This window comes from Etheostoma cragini, chromosome 20, assembly GCF_013103735.1.
Source record: "Etheostoma cragini isolate CJK2018 chromosome 20, CSU_Ecrag_1.0, whole genome shotgun sequence".
Lineage (NCBI taxonomy): Eukaryota > Metazoa > Chordata > Actinopteri > Perciformes > Percidae > Etheostoma > Etheostoma cragini.
The window spans coordinates 8,011,784-8,034,851 of NC_048426.1; the positions used below are offsets into that span (position 1 = coordinate 8,011,784).

Here is a 23,068-nt window from a genome sequence, read left to right on the forward strand (position 1 = left end):
CTGGGCCCCTGAGCTTGGGGGGGGGGGGGAAACATGCAGATGGAAATGCTGTCAAGTACTACCAGCTTTTTATGACTCATAGAAAAGCAGGAGAATTTTTGTTCCCTTAAAAAGCCATTGCAGAAAAGTTTTCTCACCCAATCATGCACAAGCTTTGTCATATTCAACCTGTTTTACATTCAGTTTGGCACTTTCAAACTCTTCCTCCTCTATCCTCCACCACTTTGCGTAAAAAGCACCTCATACTCTACTCTCCCCACATTTCTCAGCAGCAAGTGTAACATCCAAGCCTGCTTCTCCGACCTCTAGGCTACTACACTCACTTATTTATGGAAGCGTGAGCAAATCAATCCACATAGGAGTTTTACGGCACTAGGACTGATATGGGACCCTTTTACAGAGAGTGTAAAAGGTTTTGAATGAACGATGGAACTCTGGCATCGGCACCAGTGGTTCATTTTCTGTTTGGAAACAAAACATGGGAGTTATGGGAGAGTTCCAGGGGGCATAATGCCCCATGCTCTGCTTCAAAAGGTGGGGTGACCAACTTGCTTGTTACACATAAAGACTGTGTGCATGACGCTACACATGAGAATGAAGAACCAGCAGGAGAAGCAAAAGCATAACAGAAAAGCAGCCTATGGCTACACTCACAAAAGCCCCTCTACTTGCTGATCTGCACCTACTTTGGACACATTTCACATGGATCGAGACTGCGGCATATTAACATTCTCCACCATTCATTTTTTAAATATAATTTGGTGTATGATCAAATCAGAAGCATAGTTTACTGGTTGATAGCACACACAGTAAAACAGCCTACAGAGATTAGTGATAACAGATCTCACAATGTTTCACTAAACGCAGGTGGGGAATTATGAAATGATATGTTAGTTTGTTTCTTATTACATATTCATAAACATTTTTAGTACGTTATATGTTCACTAGTTTGCCCACCTGTATGTAGTTAGACTAGATAAACAAAACCAAACAAAAGAGGGATTCTCTGCCCATGCCAACAAGCTCACGATAGCAACGCTAACAAGTTGACGTTCAGCAGGTTATGTATGTTTCCCATGTTCTCTCCATCTTCAACATAAACAGCCAATTAGCACTAAATAAAAAGTACAGCTGAGCTGAGTCTGATGGGAATGTCATTAGCTCTGCAGGTATTTGGCTGTAAACCAAAACTTCTGACATGATAATGGCACTAGAGAAAATATTCTGGGTCCCACATCCTGAGATGGAGGAGGGGGGGGGGGAAGGCATAAATGTTTGTACCAAATTGCATGGTAATCCATCCTATTTAACTTATATACCATGCATGTCAACCTCATGGTCGTGCTAGAGGAAATGTCGGGGGATCACTGAAGTCATTAGGCGTTGTCCTCTGGAAAACATAAATGCCTTTACAAAAGTTCATGGCAATCCCTCCAATATTTGTTGAGATATTTCATATGTTTTGCATTAATTTCATATATCTGGAATGAAGTAATAAAGTGGGCAGACAGACGGACATGGTCATCCCTAAAGCCAAGCTGCTAGCATCGCTAAGAACACGGAAGTAACCAGTTAACGTGCATGTGAGTGAATGAATGTATAAATTCATCATGGGCCAGAAGCAAGAAGTCTGCTTAGATTTACTGAAGTTTTGAGTCATCTTCAACATAGTTCTGAAATATTACAGATCATGCAGAGGCACATTGGATACACAACTGCAGATGATATCATTCATCAATCCCGCAATCATAATAGGGAATTTTTGCCTAAGTGAACATTTGACGGCCGGGTTTTATAAGCCAGTGAGAAGGTGGCAGCCGACTAAAAATAGCCCTGCAGCAGGGTCTCATAAATGGGAAAGAGAAACTGTAAAGGGGAACGAAAAGAAAAACACGCACACGGCCAAGTGGTGATTTCATTTCCCTACCTGTCATAGCACGGCTAAATAACTCTGGTCAGGGTATTACAAGCGCTGGGCTCGCTGGCTCTGAACAGCAATCCCATGCAGGTGGGAAATGAGTAGGAGAAAAAAAGAAGGGGTGGAAAGTGATAAGAGGGAGAGAGAGAGAGAGGGTGAGAATAACAAAAATAGAGAGTAGGGGAGATTGATAGACCAAGAAGTAGAGGCGTAGGAGAAGAGAAAAAGAGGCAGAAAAAGGCATAGGATAATGGACAGGAACAGTCTTAATGAGAAATGGAAGGATGGAAATGGGACGTGGGATAAAAATGGCTGAAGGAACAGGAGGCAGTCCTGCTGTGTGGGCTTTTGGATGAACACACCCACACACACACAAAAACGCACGCAGTGCATCTTAGTGAGGTAGACTCTGGCAGATGGAATTACACACAACTATAACTCTGTAACTGTCCTGGAACACACACAAAAGCGACCGTTGACTTTTTAAAGCGAGAGTTCTCTGGGCAAGGTTACTTACTTAGCTTACGGACTCCGTTTCGAGACACTCACACACACACACACACACACACACACACACACACACGAAGAAGAATAAGAAGATATACTGATTCCAATCTGCACACCATATTGCACAGTGTGTGACAAACTGCAGTGGTCTCCTGCCAAGGGAAGAAAGATAAAGACTGTGTGTGAGAATGGATGAAAGACAGAGGTGGAGAGAGAAAGAGAGAGAGAGAAAGAGAGTGAGATAGAGAGACAGAGAAAATATTTTTGTATTTGGGCCAAAGCAGAGCCATGACACGACACTGCTTGCTAATAGATGACAGCAATACAATGACAGTCATTAAAATCAATGCCCACAATGGGCAGCGCAGGTATTCTACTTAAAAGGTATCCCAGCCCTTCAGCCAGGATACAAGTGCATGATCCGAGTATATTTAGGCTTCAAGGACACTTGATTGAAGTCATAAAAATGAAAGATGACTTGTTGGAACAGAGTCACTGCGGAATCTCTCCCTCAACTTCTCATCCCCTCCCTTCCTCTCCTGCCGCCATCCTTCTCTTTTCCCCCACTCCCTCTCTCCTCTGCGGACGCTTTATCCTGCCAAAACAGTGCCTTCGTCCCTAACCCACAGAGGTAGAGGCAGGGGTAATTGAAAAAGTTCTTATGCTGGGAGTTAAGTACAGCAGATAAGAGGAAAAGTTGGGTTTTAGCTCCACAACAAACATACAGAATGAATGTGTTTGGTTGGGGAGAGGGTCTGCAGGCAGACAGGAGGAGGAAACGGAGGAAGAGAGACGGTTTCTGTCCTTAAGTGAAAGAGAGGGGGGGAAATAATGAGTAAGCAGTAAATGGAGTACGTGTGTGGTAACAGGATAAGAGAGGGAGAGAGAATGAAAGCTCTATCTTATCTACTTTAGCCATCGCTACTGTCCACTGGCTCAGAGTATAATACCCATTTATGCAAATACATCCACATCTCTTCTCCCCTGATACTGTGGAAGCTCTAAAAACCCATATTTTTTTAAAGTGTGAATTTTGTGGGGGCTTGGTTGTAAATGTTACTATGTCTAGGTCCATGTGTAGTTTTGTTATTAGTGTGTTGAAAGTGCTGTGCCAGGAAATACATCCCCACCCCTCTCTCTGCACACATTCTTCAACGTCTTGCTCCCCTGCATCCCTCTTCCCCTCTCCCTGCCTCCACCCTTCTCTCCCTGCGGACAGACCGCTCCCCGTCCCCTTCTTTTTCCTTCCATCTTTTTTTTCCCATCTAATCCCTCCTGCCTCTCCCAACTCCCCTGCCCTCTTCTGCCCCTCCTCTCCTTCTGTCAGTGCCTTTTGTCTTTTCACGGCCACCTCAAATGGCTTCAGATCAATCAAAGGCACTCAATGGAGTTTGTAAGCGAGTCTCTGTTGTGGGAGAATGAAGCCATGCACCCAGAGGTCTGCCGCCCTCATAATTAAATAGCTGGAGGACTGAATGCCTTCCTCCTGAGGACCTCCAGCTCTCTCCGCTGCCAATCTACCTCCAAGCGATTTGTGCTGGTGCAAAACTAATCACTTAGGCTTTTGCAATCTCAGACATGCTATAGAGAGACAACCAGCAATATTATTATGTTGTGCAAAATATCCCCTGTTAATTATTGCTCTTGGAGAAGCAGATGATGCTGATTTGAAAGCATGGTTAACCCAATGGTTGCCTGGAGAATGGAGGTAGGTATGCTGATGAAATCCACAGTCGATGGGCTGGTCGCTCCAGCTCTAGGACCTGTCCATCACAGACTGATTTACGTAAAGCAGGGAAATAAGTTGTGTGTGGTTGGATCAATATCTCATCCTTTAAGTGCCAGCAAGAAATTACAACTGACCAGCACTCCTTATAGTGTACAGTTTGACCAAGTACAGTACACTCACATGTCCAAGCATGCTATTTGTTAATGTACAGCTGGACCAGGTCCCAAACACAGACCGGAATTAGACTATTAAATATGAATGCTTGTTAATCCCTTGTGATATATTTTTTAGGTTTTGCTTTTAGCAATTTTTTTTAAAGATTATTTTACGGCAATTAATTGAGAGAATAGCTTGAAGACAGGAAAGGGCAAAAAGAAGGGGGGGGCACATGCAGCAAATGGCGGCGGGTCAGTATTGAACCCGGGCTGCTGCCAAGGACGTGGTGCTCACATTATGCTATTTTTCAGGTCCATAATTGTATTTACACCATGTAAACCTATTCTGGTACATCTTCTAATTTAAAAAAACAACAAAATTTTTGTTGTACTGCACATTGTTGCAGCTCCTCTTTTCACCCTATGTGTTGAGCTCTCTGTTTTAGCTGCAGAGTGAGGCACATGTATTCCATCTTTGTTGGGAGTCACACATGCGCAGTAGCTAGGTAAGGACTACTAGCCAGTCAGAGGGCGTGCCACGGTAGCAGCCAGGCGAGCATTATAACGTGTGTTACAAAGTTTGTTTGTCACGGAAGTAAAGGTTGGACTACAACAGAGCTGTGTGGAGCAGTATGTGAACAGTGTTTCCTGTTGGAGATGGTAAGTCCCTTGGGGTTGGGGGGGGGGGGGGGCGACTGTGGGCTTTTTCACTTCGTAAACCTATAAAAATGCACAACAAAGATATATAACACAATAAAGGAGAACAAAAAAGCCAAACAGCACAATATGAGCACTTTAACTAAGTTGTGGATCAGGTATTTACATTTAATGGTATTTTTTATTTCTACAATGGATTAAATTATTATGTGACAGATGCTGCTAATCGTGACCAACCCATTATAACTGATCTTGTTTTTTTTCTGAACAGTCAGCTGTCAAAAAGAAAGGTCTACTAAACCAACTGTTCGCTACTTGTCCAGCACCAGAGAAGTGTAGTAACAAAGTAGTCTACCGGAGTATTATTATTTTCTCCTACTTCCACTTTTACTTCAGTACATATTTCCAATGAGCTTATTACTTTTACTCCATTACATTTTTTATGTGCTGCATGTTACAAATCATTCCAAACCCACATTATCACTGCCAGGACAACAAAGCTGTCTTATAAGAAGACGACGCATGCTCCCGTTCTGCCTTTCGCTCTGCCGCCTGCCTGCATTCACAACACTTGAGCTTTGTTAGTTTGTTTTTGAGATGGAAGAACCAGAAACACCAGTGATCGGGATCGTGGCGGAGAGGAAGGAGACCACCCCTGGCCCTACTTAGAGTCCATGTTTTCATTTGTCGGAGTGAAAAACATTTCATATGAATGAAATGCCTACTCTGCCTCCCGAAAGATAGCGAAATAATGGCCTTGAAAATAAATCACCGTTGAATTTAAAGAAACAAATCAACACTCCAGCTTGAGTTATCAGTAAGCGCTAGCTAACTAGCTACCCGCGGTTCATGACACGTGTTGTACATTCCTGTCCTTGTACTGCTGCTACAGCCAAAGGAATTGTGAGCATCCTTCATGCTAAACATTTGAAATAATATAACAACAATGTCAGATGTGATACAAGCAACTGTTTCTGTCAGGCTCCACGTCATCTATTCTTCAAGGAAATGGTGTGGAGTCATGACAAACAGATGACAGATACAGAAGTCATATACTCTGAGAGGCATTGGAGATCTCATTATGAATAATTAATAAGAAAATCAATGATTAAATATAATTTTCCCATTACAATGGGTTACACTCTGTGCTTGATTAATTAAAGTACTTCACCAGTTGCACAACAAACGGAAGACAGGACAGGAATGTACACACTTCTAAACACACACTGACAACACAAAGCCTTTTTTTATCATCCAAAATATGACAGAAGACACAAATGCCCACAAACAGTAAGAGGGGAGGAACCCCGCTGCTGCTGAGATTGCCTTGGCAGTCGACCTGTAGCCCAGCACCGCTCTAGTTGTGATGGGTCTGATTGGAACTGACAGAGAATGGACACAGAACTGGAATGGGCCGACCGGGCGCGTCCCGGTCTATCAGGCATCCTTTAACCAGAGCTGACAAGGCTGCCAATGAATGCTGTAACTGTAATGCGGGGCCATTTCGAAAATTAGCACATTTAAACAAAGTCTGGGAGTGACTGCCACTGGAATGTCCAAAACAATCATTGCTTTGCTGAGTCATAAGCCCTGCTATGTTTCTGCCAAAAAAATTAATCACAACAAAACTGGATGACCATGTACACCAGATGAGAGGAACTCCTTAGATCCCAGTTGAATTTCATGTAGAAACCCAACTATTCATTCAGTTGGACCAAAATTATAACAGAGTCAAAGCATGAAATATTCATTTTAATGCTTAATCTCTCACGGATGTGTAAATGTATAAACTTTATTTCATTGCCAGCTGGAGAAGTCGGGGATGAGTATTCAACATTTAAGCTAGCTGGTCCCAGAGTACTACACGTATAATGTGTTAGATAACATCTGTTTCATAGGGATATAGTATTTTGGCAACTTCAAGCATGCAACTGATTAATATTGGTAATATTTGGACAGGTGTGATTTTTATTCCCTTGACCAAGACACTTCTCTACCTTCAAAAAGATGCTTTTGATAAGTGCCGTAAAAAAAAAAGCTCAGAAATGAAAAGAATACACAAAATGTTTGGAGACACTGCGCTGAATGCCTGTTCTTCATAGAGACAAGAAGACTGGGTGAATTAAGGCCCGTGGGTGAGGGTGCAGCTGTTTGTTTCGTTGGTTTCTATTGTCGGTTCCATTATTAGTGGCAATAGATTTTGCCTCTCCACCAAAATTGAGATCTCTCTTCCCTCGCTCAATATTATAGCCTCTCTCTCTCTCTCTCTCTCTCTCAGCAGTCCTCAGCAGAGTAAATAAAGAAGATATCTCTACCCAACCATTATGTCCAGCTGTCCCGCTTGAAAAGGACCACTCAACCAAACCATTCCACCTCAATGCCTCAAGGCCAGTCCACTCTGCCAGTGTGTCATAGCTGAAAAATATAAACAGCAAAAGCTCAGCCTGTCATCAACACTCACCTGCTCATAAAATAAACAAACCCTATTACAGATAATACAAAAAATAAAAAAGATATGCTTGTACTTTCCCTTGTTAATGAATTTAAAAAAATCTTCATACAGTTTTCCTCGCCTCAGGTGGTTTAAAACTTTATTGATTCGGCTCAGTTCTGTACTGTTTTTAACAGCAACACAACATCTGTGTCCCTCATACAATATTATATCAACAACCCAAGAACCCGACTATGACAGCCTACACTGGCTGCTGTTCAGCCATGGAGGTATCATACTCTCCTTTGAGACAGAAAGTGATTTGTTTCCGTGTCATGCCATTTGTCATGGATGTCGTCCCCTTTCCAAATTGTCCAGACATTGGTCGTGGAATAAATCTCCAAAAGGGTTATAAATAATTGTAATTTTCTGGTATGGTTCGGTTCTCCTTTTAATGAAAAAAAGCAGAACGAATGAGGGATAGATGCAAGATATATGCATGCTTCTGACCTAAATTATAGTGAAATATTGCTCCGCTCTCTTGCGTGACTTGGCATGAGATAAGTGTGTGTTAGCGCTATCTGGAGGACGGTCTGTCCTCTGTGTGAAAGGCAATGAGGAAAGAAAATTGATCACATCCAGTTTCTCTTCCCTCTATCACACTTTTTTTACCCTTTATTTCTCCCTTCTTTTCCTTTTGGGGAGCATACCCTTAAGCTCTCATTTATTGTCTTCTTGTCATATTCACCCATCCGTTGCCTTCAATCCTCTCCCCATCAAATCTCTTTCTCCCGCTACCCTGTCTCGCAGTGACTCTCTACCAGTTCAACTATGTCTGCATGTCTCCTTCCAGCTCGTAAATAGTGTTTATGTGTTAGATGTTGTGCATATGAATATCAGATCATCTTGATGTTTTTTTTTTTCTGCACCAGCAGTCAGCTTGGGACATCACTCAGAATGTATCTGTCGTTCCGCTCTGCTCTGTTTTATGGAGGCAGCTCCAACGCAGAGGTCAATACAGAAAGAGAATGGGAGAAGGAGAGAGTGGGAGAAAGAAAGAGAGAGAGTGGAAGAGAAAGAGAGAGAGAGAGACAGACCGACACAAGACTTCCCAACAAATGACAACCGCTAGTGTGTGTGATGGATGCTCCTGGATACAATCCGACTGAGCGTGCGCATCCATGCATGTGTGGGATAGAGCTGCGACTGTCATGTCTAAGTGTGTGTAAGTGTGTATTTTGCTATGTTTTGCAAACAGGTCCAAGAGTGTGTTTTTGTGTGGATAGAATGTATTATCACTTTTACATCAATATGTCTATGTAATATATGGCAGATAGAAGAGAGATTGTGTGTATTGCTGCATTGTGCAGTGTGCATTTGTCTATGTGGGGCAGTGTGTCAAGTGTTTCAGTAAAGTCAGAAAGCAGTGTTTTGGTGCTGTTGGCCATTGTGAATAAACATCAATACATCTAGAAGAACACGGTTTTATAAGAGCTTCTTCCAGCTGCGGTGAGACTTTTGGCCAGAACCAAATGAACTATTTTGCTCAGGGCCTGTGTAACATAACATATGGTGCAATACACCTGTGCATCTTATTCATTTATTTATTTAATAATAACTGTGCACTTCAATATCTTATAAAGGGCTGTCTTTAGGGGCCAAGGGCAATATGCAATTATACTTTTTGTTATTTAGGAATGCAAATTTACATATTTTTATTTGTGCTTTTTAATGGTTTTGTGCTATTTTATTTATTTATAATGTAAATGCTTTGTGTGTCTTTTTAAACTCAACTTGACTGTGAGTAACAACCGCACAAGAGTTCCTATGTGTGAAAACACAAATGACAAATAAAGTTCTTGAATCTTGAAATCGTAGCAAAAAGTAGCTTCTTATAAACCCAGAACTTGCCTGAGAATATTTAGTTGTTTTTTTTGTAATCCAGTGATGTTGTTTCTAAATATAAAGATATATTGCAAACAGGAAGTGCTAAAAGCACATTTGTCAGACGTTTAATGGTGCCAGTTTGCCAAACTAAATAAATATAAGCCCACAGCTAACTAATTGACTCCATGGTAACATTATACTTCCTGTTTATGTCTATACTGTTGCAACTTCACTTCACTGCCAACAATTTAAGCATGATTATCTCCTAAATCAAAGTAAGACAAACAAACAACAAACAAGAGTTACCAACTTTTTTTCTGTTGCAATAACAATATGTTTTATTTTACAAGACAGTAGACGGAGGGTGTTTGTCTGTGGGCGGCCTACAATGCCAGACTTTGAAACCCCCTGCTGTATAAATGATCGGAGGCTACACAACGTGAAGATCATCAGTCAGCAGCACACAATGGATGTTGACAACATGTCTCCGAGCAAAGCCAGCTCTCAACTGAAGTCATTTAAACTGCCCATCTCAAGGCTAAGACACGGTTTCCACAAATAAATACCCATTGGAAAATTACAATTGCTGTAGTAGGCCTTTCATTTTTGTTTGTGTTAAATAAAAAAGGGAAGAGTTTGACTTCAAACAAAGTGATCATATTTAATATTTTAAGTCCGTGATCCACGGACCTCAGCAGACTTCTGATTTCTTCCCTGTGCTGCAGTCTTCTTCTCAACTTTCTTGGTTTGGGCATTTTTTACTTATTAGCCTTAAAAAAAACTCAGTGGAAGTTCATGCTCAGCACTGGTCTCTCAGTGTATTATGTTGATATATTTGGTTAAACTACCTAAAAACATGCCCCTAAAAGCAGTTCAATATAATATGGACTATATAAAACTGCATCTCTTGTCATCTGTATGGATACTCAACTAAATTCATTGTAATTGCAAATAGAATGATGCCACATAATAAAGTTAAAACTCTGTTCAAGGAATATAAGAGGTTTGAGGTGAAGTGAAGAAATGTTTTTTCTTTGTTGAAGACGGAGAGGGTAGATGTGGCTCTACTATAAGAGTCCAGCTTAGAGGGCAGTGAGCATCTCAAACTTAAATACAGCTGGGTTGGCTAGGTGAACTTGTCTTCTCTTACCACCAGTAGCAGAGGGGATGTTATTGATACACAAGAATCTACCATTCCAATGAAATAAAATGGATAAAAAGGACAAGTACAGAAGATTTGAGATTATAAATGGTTTCTTAAGTGAGAAAGAAATTACTATTATGAATCTCTATTGCCCACCTAACTATTCTCCAGATGTCCTAACTCAAGCTTTTTCAGAATTTGCAGAATTGTCTTCATCCCTGGCCTTGGTGGGAGATGACTTTAATTATCTACTTAATCCTCAACTTGATAGACATCCCCCACAAAATTCTCCTCTGTCAAACCAGGCTAGATCCCTTTTGTTGACTTGTTGAGAATCCAGATGGTTGATAAATGGGGAATGCTACACCTATCGGAGAGAGAATTTAACTTTTACTCCCCTCCTCACACAAATTATTTTTTCGCACCCCAGTCTGTGATGCAATCTGCGTCTTCTTGCTTAACAGGAAATATTGTGTCAATTCTGCACCTTGAATTATCTCTTGACACAGACACTGCGAAAAGTAAAGGCTGGAGATTCGATACACGTCTCCTGAAAGATGACAAATTCATCTCTCACCAGAAAAGTGAATTTAACATATTTTTGTCTATTAATTCACAATCTACTAACAACCCATCCTTACTGTGGGAAACTGCAAAAGCATACATCAGGGGCATAATTATAGCCTATTCATCCTTGAAAAAGAAAAGACAATTAGAACAACAATTAAAACTCAAGAAAGAACTGACAGATTTTAAAAGTGCACTTTGCATCCTCTGTCACTGCTGCAGAGGAAAGACACAATAAAGGCTGCTCTTGATCCTTTGCTAACCCAGCAAGCTAAGAATGCTCTCCTCTTCTCAAAGCAAAGGCTGTATGCGTATGGGGATACGTTCAGTAAGTATTTATCTCATTTGACCAAAACTCTTTTTGATTGGAATGGCACCCGCCATTTTGATAACAAAAACATGAATAACACTTTCAGGCAATTTTACGGTATGAACCAAATCAACCACAGGGAGTGTCAGACAGCATGGACTACTTTTAGGGGGACTAACCCTTCCAAACATCTCCGATTCCCCAAAAAGGTGAATGAAATGTTGCCATCTTCAGGGAGGAGGACTTATTGGCACTTAAGGGCCTGCCGTCAGGCAAGGCAACAGGGCGTGATGCAGGAGAGGGGAATTCTATGGAGAATTTTAAGATGTGCTTGTAGACCCCTTCTTGGAAATGTTGGAATGTTCTTTCATCACTGGTAGCCTCCGCCATTCACTAAGAGAAGCCAATATCACCTTAATTTAAATAGAAAAGAAAAGGGAAGTCCCCTTAGGACTGCTTAGGACACAGGCCCGTTGCTCTTCTGAATCAGGACATTAAAATTCTATCCAACATATTGGCATTAAGTCTCCAGAAAGTTCTACCTTTTCTAATCAGAGAGGATCAGACAGGCTTTATCAAAAGGTAGAAGTTCTAGCCTGTGAGGAGGCTTCTCCATATTATCAATATTGGTCAGACACCGGAAATTGATAGCATGGTCATTTCATTGGATGCAGAGAAGGCATTTGACCATGTTGAATGGGCATACCTGTTTACTGTCTTTTATAAATTTAATGAGGGAGTTTATTTTATTAGATGGGTCAAACTATTATATAAAAATACCACGGCAGCAGTCATCACCAATGGCTATAGATCTGACAGCTTCCCACGTCATCGCTCAACACATCAGCCCCGCCCATTTTGCCCTTGTCATGGAGCCTCTCGCTGAGGCCATAAGGCAAGACTCTAAAATAGTTGGCATAACTGTTGGTGGGATCCAACATAAAATTGCAAATTACACGGACACTGTTTTGCTTATGTGCTGGAGCCTGAAACCTCTGGGTCACGCCTTGTTGATGTAATCGCTCTGTTTGGATGTTTTTCGGGTTACAAAATCAATTTCTCTAAATCTTTGGCTAAGATAGAACTGACACACTACCCTCATCCACATTCAAATGGTCCATTACAGGTTTTGTATACCTGGGTATTCACATCACACCTTTGTTTCATGACATTTTTAAGGCTAATTTTAACCCCTCCTAGACTCAGTAAGGAAGGACCTGGTCAGATGGGCTCCCCTTCCTTTGTCATTGCTTGGTAGAGTTTCTATTATTAAAATGAATATTTTGCCAAGATTATTATAACCCCTACAGATGATCCCTCTACTTTTGTCAGGCAAGGTGCTGAAGCTGCTGAATGGCTGGCTGAGTGCCTTCATATGGAATAAGAGAAAGCCCAGGCTAAAAGTAGCAAAACTATAATTCCCTAGTTCGAAGGGAGGTCTAGATCTTCCCAACATCAGATGGTATCAGCTTTATAGCAAAGATTTATAGCAAATTGGGTCAAGGAGGATCTCACTTCTGAATTGCTGAGTTTAGAAAAATCCCAGCTCTCAGGCTCCCCATTAGGCCTTTTGGCCTTTAAGGACTTAACGTTAGCCAAGAGGCATTGTAAAAACAACACTATAATCTCTAATGCATTAAACGCATGGTGTATTACACAAAAGCTTGAAGGGAGGTCTGGACTAACATCCCCATTGGTTCCAATTCAGGGCAATCTTAACTTCTTATGGTTCTTCATGGTGGATGGTGGGTAAAACACTTAAAAAGGGATAAAGAGGATGTTTAAGGGTGCATCTATGCTTCATTTGCACAACTTCGAAAAAATTATTATCTCCCCAGGCATGACTTTTTCAAATACCTGCTGATTCAGGACTTCATTAACAGGGGAGCTACACAATATTGTCACTACATCTGCAGTTGAACCATTGCTCCACCTTGGCCTAGCTAAGAAATCCATTACTCGCTTTTACAATGTCTTAAGCAAGATTGATGTGATAAATGTACAGGATGTTATGCAAAAATGGCGAGATGAACTTGGTATAAATATTGATGGGAATAAATGGACGAAGATATGGACTCTGTGTAACCCTCCCAGGTTGCTGCAATTTAAGATGTGCACAGTTTACAAATCTCTCCTAACAAAAGATGAACTTAACTCTCATCTGCATGTTTAAAATGTAAAATCTCAGTGGACACCTATACTCATTGTGTCTGGTCTTGTCCTAAAATTCAAACATACTGGCTGGGTGTTTTCCAAGATCTGGGCCATATTTCTGGTGTTATGTTGCACATGGACCCCCTTTCTTTAATCCTGGTTTACCCCAGTCAAGATACTATTGTGGATGCTAACGCTAGCAGACTGTATAATATCCTCACATATGCAGCAAAGAAGAACATCTTTCTGTCTTGGATAAGTGACAAACCCCCTACTAAATCAAACTGGCATGAGATAATCATGAAATGTTTTCCTCTTGAGTACCTGGCCTGTCTGCTTCCCTCTTCACAGGGGCAGTTTATGAACATTTGGGCTCCATATCTTCCATTTTCCAACACCACAGTGGCTCCAGTGCTTTTGAGTGTTGTTCTTGGCTAGCCTCTGTCCCTACGTCCTGCTCTTAACACTGTACTTGCAACCTCGACATTTTGAACTTCCAGAACTGAGAACTGGGGTGTATTTTTTTTTAAATTTATTTCCTATTCATTGTGCTGGATGGGTGCATGTGAAATGTAAATGTGTATAGACCGTCTAGACCAATGTTGTACTGAGCGTTGTTGTTGTTGTTGTTGTTGTTGTTATCTTATTGTTGTGTTTATATTATTATATAAAAAGCTCAATAAACATATATTTTTCAAATATGTTTAGGATCATAGTCCTGGTGCATTGCCCTAAAAACCAGCATTTCAAAAGAATGTTGATCATTCAATTTCAGATCTAACGAGCTGGAGAATAGATGACATGGCTGCAGTTCTACACATGTAACCTATGTTAACGATGTTCATTCGAGTGTGAGTGCCACCGGTGCACTGGTGTGTGTCTCCTTACAGACAGCCTTTCCTCTGCGGGCAGGTGGTGTTGAAGCCCATCCAGATGGGCTCTAAATCATCCCTGTTTTCTTGCCAACTCCCAACATAAATATCCCAGAAGGAACACAGAAGTTACCTTTGGGTCTACCATCTTTCAATCCCCCTGTCTGCGCTGAGCCCGCCTCTCAAATAACTTCATCTCTGACAGCTTGTCTCTCTGTAACATTGGCGTTCACTAGCTTGCTCACTTTACTTGCTGTCTTTTTCTCTTCATTTAATCCTCCCCATTCAACTTGTCTGAATCGCTCACTCTGTCCGTCTAGGTTGTTCTCGTTCTGCAGCTCTTTCTCCCACTTCCTCTTTATCCTTTGTTACTTCACTGTCTTCCCCCTTTCTGGACATTTTCCCCACTTTCTTGTCGTCACCCCGGGTGTGGCTAACCTGTCGCTTTGGCGCTTGTTCAACCGTGTCCCACAGCCATCTGTCAGCATCTGTTTAATCTCACATCAGCGCATGTCTCTCTCACCTTCTCTTACCTGTCTTGCCTCCTGTCTGCCTCTTCCGTCTGCTTGTCTTTCACCTGTGACCTATGGAAACTTCTATAGAGCCCTATATGTGTGTGTGCGTGTGAGTTGTCTCCAAGTATGCCCTTATCACTGAAGCCCACCTGACCTAGATTTCGAGTGTTCTGCCTCAGTCGCCCCCTAAAGTAACACACACACCGACACACACACACACACACACACACACACATATACACACACACACACACACACACCCACACACACGTAAAGATGAGAATAACTTTTACAGAATGTGGAAAGTTGGAAAGTATGTCAACATGCGTCTTTACATCTCTGTGTGTGTTTTAAATAAGTTTGTGCATAAGATTGGGTATCATGTACATTTGCAGTGTGTGCAAGCGTTAGACAGAATGTATGTGTGTGTGTGTGTGTGTGTGTGTGTGTGTGTGTGTGTATGTGTGTATTCACTTATCTGTTTGGGCTTGCGCAGGTAGATGTGTGAGGTATTTTCAATCAGAGATAGCTCAGTTATCACTCACTAATCCTCTAATGAACCGGCACAGTTTAGATAAAACTGCCTCCATTAAACTCCTCAATGGAAGAGAAAGCACAAGGCCCAGGCCTCTCTTCATCCCTCCCTATATACCCTCAATACCCTCATCCCCTCATCTTCCATTCCTGCAACCCTCGATCTACTTTATCCCTTCCTCTGCTGATCCCTTCTTTACCAACTCCCCACCAGATTCCTAACTTTCTTCTTAGACAATTTCTTCCTTTGATTCTTTTCTACCCGATTGCTCCTTTTGTTTGATTTGAAAACTCAATCTATACCAAATTTATCCCATTGTTCCTTCCTTTCCATGGTCCGTAGCTAATCCATTTCTTTCTTCATTTTGCTCTCCTTCCCTACATCTGATCCCCGCCTTTTCACATTACTGACCACCTTTTTCCCTTTCCTTTGTCAATTCCTCCTTGCCTTGTTAATATCATCTATTTCCATCATTTCCTCTCTGACTCTTCCTTCCTTGTTCCCTCAACCCAATGTTTATCCTCGATCCCTATTTCATGTGTCCTACAACTGGATTCCTAGGTTTCTTTCTATGTCCCTCTTTACCAATTTCCCCACTCGCTTAGTTAGCCTTTTCTTCCTTGTCCCTGCATCTTTCATCTGTTTTCCTTTCTTATTCTATTCCCTAGTTACCCCATTCTGCAACAGAGTTTTTGCTGTCCTTGCTTAACGCATCGTACCCAACTGCTTGATTTCTCCCTCTTATCCCTTTTTCCCTTAACCCCTATTCCCCATTTCAGTATTCCCCACCAACTGATTGCCTCTTGCTTGACTGATCCCTCAATTTTTGATCCCTTCATACCTCTTGCTATCCCTCTAACAACTCTCTATAATGACAACCACATTTCCCTGTCTCCCTTATACGTGCAGACATTCCTTTCCATATTTGCATCTTGCCATCATTGGTCTGCTTCATTTGTTTATTTTTTTTGGAGAAAACTGTATGGAGAAATATCATAATTTGGAGTTACTGGAAACATTTGTTTCACCAGAGGCAAAAAAACACCAGCCAAACACAAGCCAAACATTAGAATACAAACTCAAATGCCATACTAAGCAGCTCAAACAGGCCCATAGTCCTTTTGGTAATACACACTGTGCTGTTTCTGCTCTGCTCAATTAATCTGGCTCAGTCAAGACCGCACTGAACTGTCATCATAACACTAATAAAGAAAAAGCTTTGAGCTGTTTGCATTAAGTGGCGGGCTTGTCTCAAACTGTCAGTTTGCCTTAGGCTCTGGCTGGGCACAAGTTTTGTCCCTCTCTTTCCAGTCATTTATTCCACTGTGGTCGGAGCCCAAATCCCCTCACCATCTCAAAGAAAACACTAAAGGCAGCATGGCCTTGCAACGCCTCATTAGGCTTAATAACCTTTAGTGAGCACAGAGCCGACGCTGTACGTGTGTGTGAATTACACATATAAAAAGGTATACATTTGTGTGGGGCTTGTGCATGTGCTCCACTGCATATGTGCGTGCACGGTTGAGAGGTTGTTTGTGTGTAAAAAGTGTGTGCAGTGTGCGTGTCCTCTGAGAGCAGGGCTAGCTCAGAGCCACAATGCGTCTTATTCAGCAGGGTCCCTGGATTAAAATGTAATTTCATTCAAAGTCACAAATTGGGTTTTTTACTGTACTAATCTTCATTTTACTAAGCAGAATGAGGTATGTCATTAAAAAAAAGGAATGACTTAATGAAAGAATGCAGGATGGATAGATTGCAGAGGGGAGACTAATTCCCCCAACAGAACGACAAAGGTTATTCCGAGTCATAAACTACAAGAAAAAAATCCTGAATAATACACAACTTGACTGTACTTGAGTGTGTATTGTAGTGATTATATCGTAGGGAAAGGGCTAATTACAGTGACATCAACATTTGCAGTTTAGGGATTCAACTAATGCCCTGATTCAGAGGGACTTAAATTGCAGCTGCACAATAAGCTACATTACAAGTAGTTTCAGATCAAATTGTCAACATAAATTATTGCAAACAGTAATGAGAGCAAGGGGTCAGAGCAACAGGATTTCAAAAGCATTTACAAGAACTTATAATGTGAATACATATGATCAAGATCTGGTTAAAAAAAAGAAAATCTCTTCTTTTTCGTAGGGAGTGTTATAACGAACATTCAACGTGGAAATAATTGAGATAACTGAACAACAAATTGAAAGAAAATATGGCATTCAGAATCAGACTCTGTGAAATACAGTAATGTGCTTTATGGATGAATTTGCAGCCAAAAGGTTTAGCTGGGAATAAAGTGACAGAAACAGAGCTTCTACTGTGAAGAATGACAAATAATGAATTCACACCATACCACCCCTCTCACCTAATCACATTCAGGAATCAGCAAAAACCATTTCCTTCAGCTTTCCCTGCTAATACATTTTGGGAATAGAAATCATGATCCACAAAATAAATTCTGAGATATTATCAGCGAATGAAGAGTTGTTTGGTAAGACTGCGCTTCAAAAAAGGGCCGGCCACATAACAAATAGACTTAGATTGCATAATGTTCTTTTTCAATTAAATCTGTTGACAAATGCAAAAACAAATTATTTTACTCTGTAATGACTATGCTCCTATTACCAACACACCCTCGCATACTGGCAGAATACCAATTTTGCAGCCCAGATCATGATTTTTTGGGGGGAGTTAATTAAGGTTATTTCTGAGTCTCTTCGCTTAAACATCAAATAGTCAATTTCATTTCTTACACCCGTTCCATGAGACGCTATTGATAAACAAATCACCTGCTAGAATGCCTATAACGTCCCTGATGAGAATAAGAAGGTCCTTTCCTTTAGATTTCCCTTCCACCCTCTGTTCCTCTTTCCTTGCTCCTCTCCTCCCATCCTCACTGCCATAGATGAATGGGAGAGATTTACATTTAGGGGTCACACACTGGTTCTAATTAGCTTAAGTAGGTTAGGAGGAATAAGCAATTTCTCGCTGAGATGCATCACCAAGTCCCACAGCTGTCTGACAGAGAGAGGAGAGGAGAGACCGCAGACGGACGACCAACCTCTGTCTCTTTCTGCCTTTCTGTCCCTCTGTCTGGCTGTGTTTCTCCCGCTGCCAAGTTTTGCAACACAGCATTATTCTAACAATAGCAAACTCGTGGTAAGTAAAGGAAATTCACCTGTCAAGTACATAACGATGACAACCCCTGCAGCAGTGGTTTTGGGTGAACTGAAAGGTAGTCTTGGAATCACCTATCATCACAACCTCCAACGAATGTCACTCCGCCCCCACCGTGGCTGTGCCAATTTAGTTGTTTTTGTCTTCAGAGAAAACGTGAAATATGGGAAGAATTAGCAGACAGTAGATAATAATGCAGAGCCAAATACCGCAGTAATCTTGAAAGATAGTGTTTTCCCCCCTCATGGGCATGTGTTTTGGCCTTGAGGGAGTCCCATCGAGCCACACTCAACAAGTTACTTTTCTGTTTGTAGTATTTTCAAATGTGGTTCAACCTTACTTGACAGTTGGAAAGAAGGAATGCATAGCAAGTGTCTCCCGCTGCATGTGCACGTTTCTGTCTGTGTCTATCTACCTCTCTCCGATGTCCAGAGAAGGAATCTGTTCAGCAGACAAACATGGGCTCAATTCCCAATACCCTGCAGAAAAATTCCACAATTTCAAAAACTCTGGGGAGAAGACTCTCCTCGCAGAGACAAACACAAAAGAAACCTCCTCTATTTGGATCAATCAGTGATGGATCCAGACATTTCGTTGGCAGAGGAGTTTGCTTTGTCTCTGCATTTCTCCCGCCCTCCTTCCCCCTCTCCAGAGTACTCCTCCTCTATTGATGCTAAAACATAAATAGCATTTTTAATTAGAATGATATCTTCTGTTTGTGTATTTTGCTATCAGGAGAAAAAACATTGTACTGTTCCCTGTTTGTACAGTGGTGAGTGGGTTTAACCACTGCCCTCTCTTTGTGTGTTTAGGAACCTGGCCCACCTCCTTCCAGCCTCCTTCTACAATAGGCATTTCTCACATTGCTTCCTGTCTATGGAGGTGCACCCTGGGGTGCTAAGAGAATCCTTGACTGGCCAATGGCCATGTTCTGAAAATCACACTGTCTGAGGGCTGCGACTAATGGTTTTTCCTCGCCATCGACAAAGCAACGGGTTGATAAATCGTCAATGTCAATTGTTGACCGACTAAAATGTCAGAAAATAGAGAAAAAGCCCCTCACAAGCGGAGGTCTTCAAATCTAAATAAATATATAAAATTCACAATAACTGTTATACCAAAGAAAGAAAGGGAGCATTCTTGATAAGCAACTTTCTTACTCCTATTATAACTTATTTTATTTCAGGTTCTAAATGGCTGATTTTTCTGCTCTTCCTTCTCCTAAAGATCACTCTTCCTTGGTCACAGACTGTGTACTGTGACATCTTTTACCATTTTTAATTTGGAGTTTCTGTCCCCAGACTTTTTAGTTGTTTGCTACTCCTCATCATAGCTGCTCTGTTCTTTCCTCTACGGCTTCCTAACAAACAGATGTTGCTGGCTGCTGCCAGACACCGAGAACATGTCACCTCCTATGAACCAAGAAGAGACTAGCATGACACCGAGGAAAACTGGCATTACGGCAGCTTACCAAGCTAACCAACAAACAAACGTCCATCTATGTGAAAATTCTGGTTGGAATTGTTGCCAAAAAAAAGCTAAATAAACAGTGAGACACAGAGAGAAAGAGAGTGATGTTGTTTTTTGCCGACTGACTGCTTGGCACATTTCTGAAGAACTGAAAGGACTCCCACAGCTCAAAAAAAGCCCTCTCCTCCTCCCCGGCCCAACCCTTCCTCTCTTTCTCCCCTCATCTCTCCTCTCTCTTTTTGCTTCAGCTCTCGCCTGCTTATCTCCTTGCATTGCTGAACACATTCGTCAAGTGGTGTGACTTCTCATTCATACAAGCTATATTGGAATCGAATAAGCAATCCATTGTTGACAAAGAGAGACGCAACAGGACAAAGATTTCAGACTTAAACTATAAATCGCCCCCCCTCACACCTTCCTCCCCCTCTCCCCCTAATTCCGCCTCTTAGTCCAGCTTGTGTATGTGAAAGTGTGTGTGTGTGTCTCTGTTTGAACCCGTTTAACAATCGAAGTCAGTTTAATTTGCCTCTATGCGTGTGTGTGGTGTTTTGGTTGCAAGTGAGTTTGTGTATGTGTGTGTGTGTTTGTGTGTGTGTGTGTGTGATGCAGTTGGCTGATCAGTTGGACAGAGGCGGATATGACTGGAGCTGGATTGACTGACTGGCAAGCAGCTCGAGTGCTGCTGGGAATACTGACATGACATGTAAAAACACACATGTATTGCTTACCTACAAGTTTGTACACACATCGAGCAACACACACACACACGTGTGAACATGTACGCGTAGCACTGACAGCAGGCACCAAACCTCTTCACAGCATCCATCTATCAATATCTCAACTGTTTGAATGATTCCTTCTGAAAGGTGCCAAAACACAGCTGTCTTCTCACACTCACACACACACACACACACACACACACACACAAAAAAGAGAGCTTAAAGAGAGAGAAAAAAAACATTTCAGTGGAAACCTCTGCTGTTGGAGAGCTGGAAGGTTGAGTCCAATACTGAGGCAGAGCAACCATAATATTAAACATGCATGTGAAGGGCCTAAAGGTTCACCAGCAAAAAAGCTCAGCTGAGATCAATCTGAATATCAAACTGCTGAAAGAAGACATTTAGTGGATATAAAGACATCACACTAAATGGTCTTTTAATCTACTATTACAATTATCCATAGTGTATTTGATCCATTACAGTTCCTAATTGTAGTATTATAAGCCTGTTTAGAAGAAAAAAAATCGTATTATCGCTTTTAGGCTTATCTTTCCTTTGCCTTTAACCAGACTTAAAAATCTGGCTGGTGAGAGGAGTAATGGGTCGGGCAAACAATCATCCGTGAGTGTCAACTCTCTGATTAAAAAGGTCCAAATGAAAAAAATATGTTAGGCCAAAGCTTGCAGCATATTAAAGTGCAAGGCACAAAACACAGGAAAAAGGACTATATCGCCTTTAGTGTTTTCTGTTCCTTTAAAAGACAACTTCTACAGGTGCATAGAGACAGGAACACACATCCATACCTTAGTCACAAGGGGCTCTGTGTCCTCTAGGATGGAGATGAAGGGGATCTCCAGGAAAGAGGAGAGAAACTCCACCTGGATCAGCTCTTCCCTGGAGCGGGGAAAGGCAAGCACAGCGGACACCCCCCTGACCACCAGGTCCTGGCAGGTGCTACGGGACAACGACTCCGGGTCCCCACCCGCAGGCGATCGCGCCACCATCTCCAGACTCAGGTTGTAGGGCAGCAGAGGAGGTGTTTGGGAGGCTGTCGTGGAGGAGTCTGCCCCTCCGATCTGGTGCCGGAGGCTCGCCAGGGCGCGGTTGAGCGCGTTTTGTATCCGTGCCGGCTGGCGGGTCGGCAAGAGCGCACCGAGACGCACGGTGTGTCCTATCCGGGAGAGTATGTGGCAAGACTGAGGGTGCGGGAAGCAGGACTCCGGGGAGGAGAAGGCGGCTAGGAAAAGAAGCAGCAGGAGCGGTCTGGCGGAGAGGAAGAGGAGATGAGGTCTCCAGGGGGCGAGGCAGTAGGTCCAGAGTCCAGAGAGAGACACCATGCTGCAGCTCCGACACACAACAGAGGAGGACTGGGCTCTCCTCGGCGGGAGATGGCATAGCTCCGTCTTTCTCCCGGCTCCACCGCTTTTCTCGGACTTGATGGTTCTTTTCTCCCCCCCCCCCTCCCCTTAAATGTGTTTGTTGACACGCGCTGTCGATGGGGATTTGTCAGCGTTTTGACGTTTTCCCTCTCACCTCTTCAAAGTTTCTATGTCAACAGTAAAAGACGCGCTGGTGAAGGAGAGGAGAGATGAGCGCTCACAGCTTAGAGCGGTCTCCCCGCTTCTGTCAGTCTTTGCTGGAGGAAGGCACACACGCTGTGTGTGTGTGTGTGTGTGTGTGTGTGTGTGTGTGTGTGTGTGTGTGTGTGTGTGTGTGTGTGTGTGTGTCCATGCGCCTGCCGGCCAATAATTTAACCTCTCACGGAGCCCGCCTCTTGTTGAATTTTAATGAAAATTCGTTGTGTAACATTTCCTTCCGCTTCTTCGGGTCCCAGAGAGACTTTGCACTTAATGTTTTCATTCAGAATTGAAACTACAAGCAATCAAAGTTGGTTCCTTGTAATTGTTTTATGATTCTTTTTAAAATGTAAATTAGGCTGAGCAATCCACTATAGAAATTAGGTTGCTCCTTTTGGACCAGACTTTACTCTTGCCTTGCTGCATTTTAGTGGAGAATAAACTCACTCACATCGATATTCTCTTACCCAATGGCAGGCAGCCATCTAAAAAAAACACACATTTAGAGCAGAAGAAGCATTGAACTGTTGTAAGTTTCCGAAGAAGAGTTTTTTTTTTCACTCAAAAAAGGAGATTGGATGATGTTAAATGGTGGTCATTTGTTTTGTGAGTTAATGGGACACTTTTAAGCTCCTCTGTACTTCTGACCACAATGTCCCTGCCAGGTTGGCCAACACAAAGCTAATAGCTTGCTGAAATCTCAATTTTCCTCTAAGATTTATTCCCACTTCCTTCCCATCA

At 42.1% G+C, this 23,068-nt stretch overlaps 1 protein-coding gene across 4 annotated transcripts in view; it reads right to left on the reverse strand.

The window, feature by feature from the left end:
- The window catches only part of grin3ba (glutamate receptor, ionotropic, N-methyl-D-aspartate 3Ba), a 108,232-nt gene that overhangs the window by 50,406 nt on the left and 34,758 nt on the right, over positions 1 to 23,068 (reverse strand). For 3 of the 4 annotated variants that reach the window (XM_034858878.1, XM_034858877.1, XM_034858880.1), the window contains exon 1: positions 21,554 to 22,364. The exons of the other annotated variant lie outside the window; for it this stretch is intronic. In XM_034858878.1, coding sequence (XP_034714769.1) covers positions 21,554 to 22,087 — 534 coding nt within the window. In that variant the 5' untranslated portion in view covers positions 22,088 to 22,364. Of the gene's footprint in view, positions 1 to 21,553; positions 22,365 to 23,068 lie in introns of those variants that run through there. 4 annotated transcript variants of the gene reach the window in all.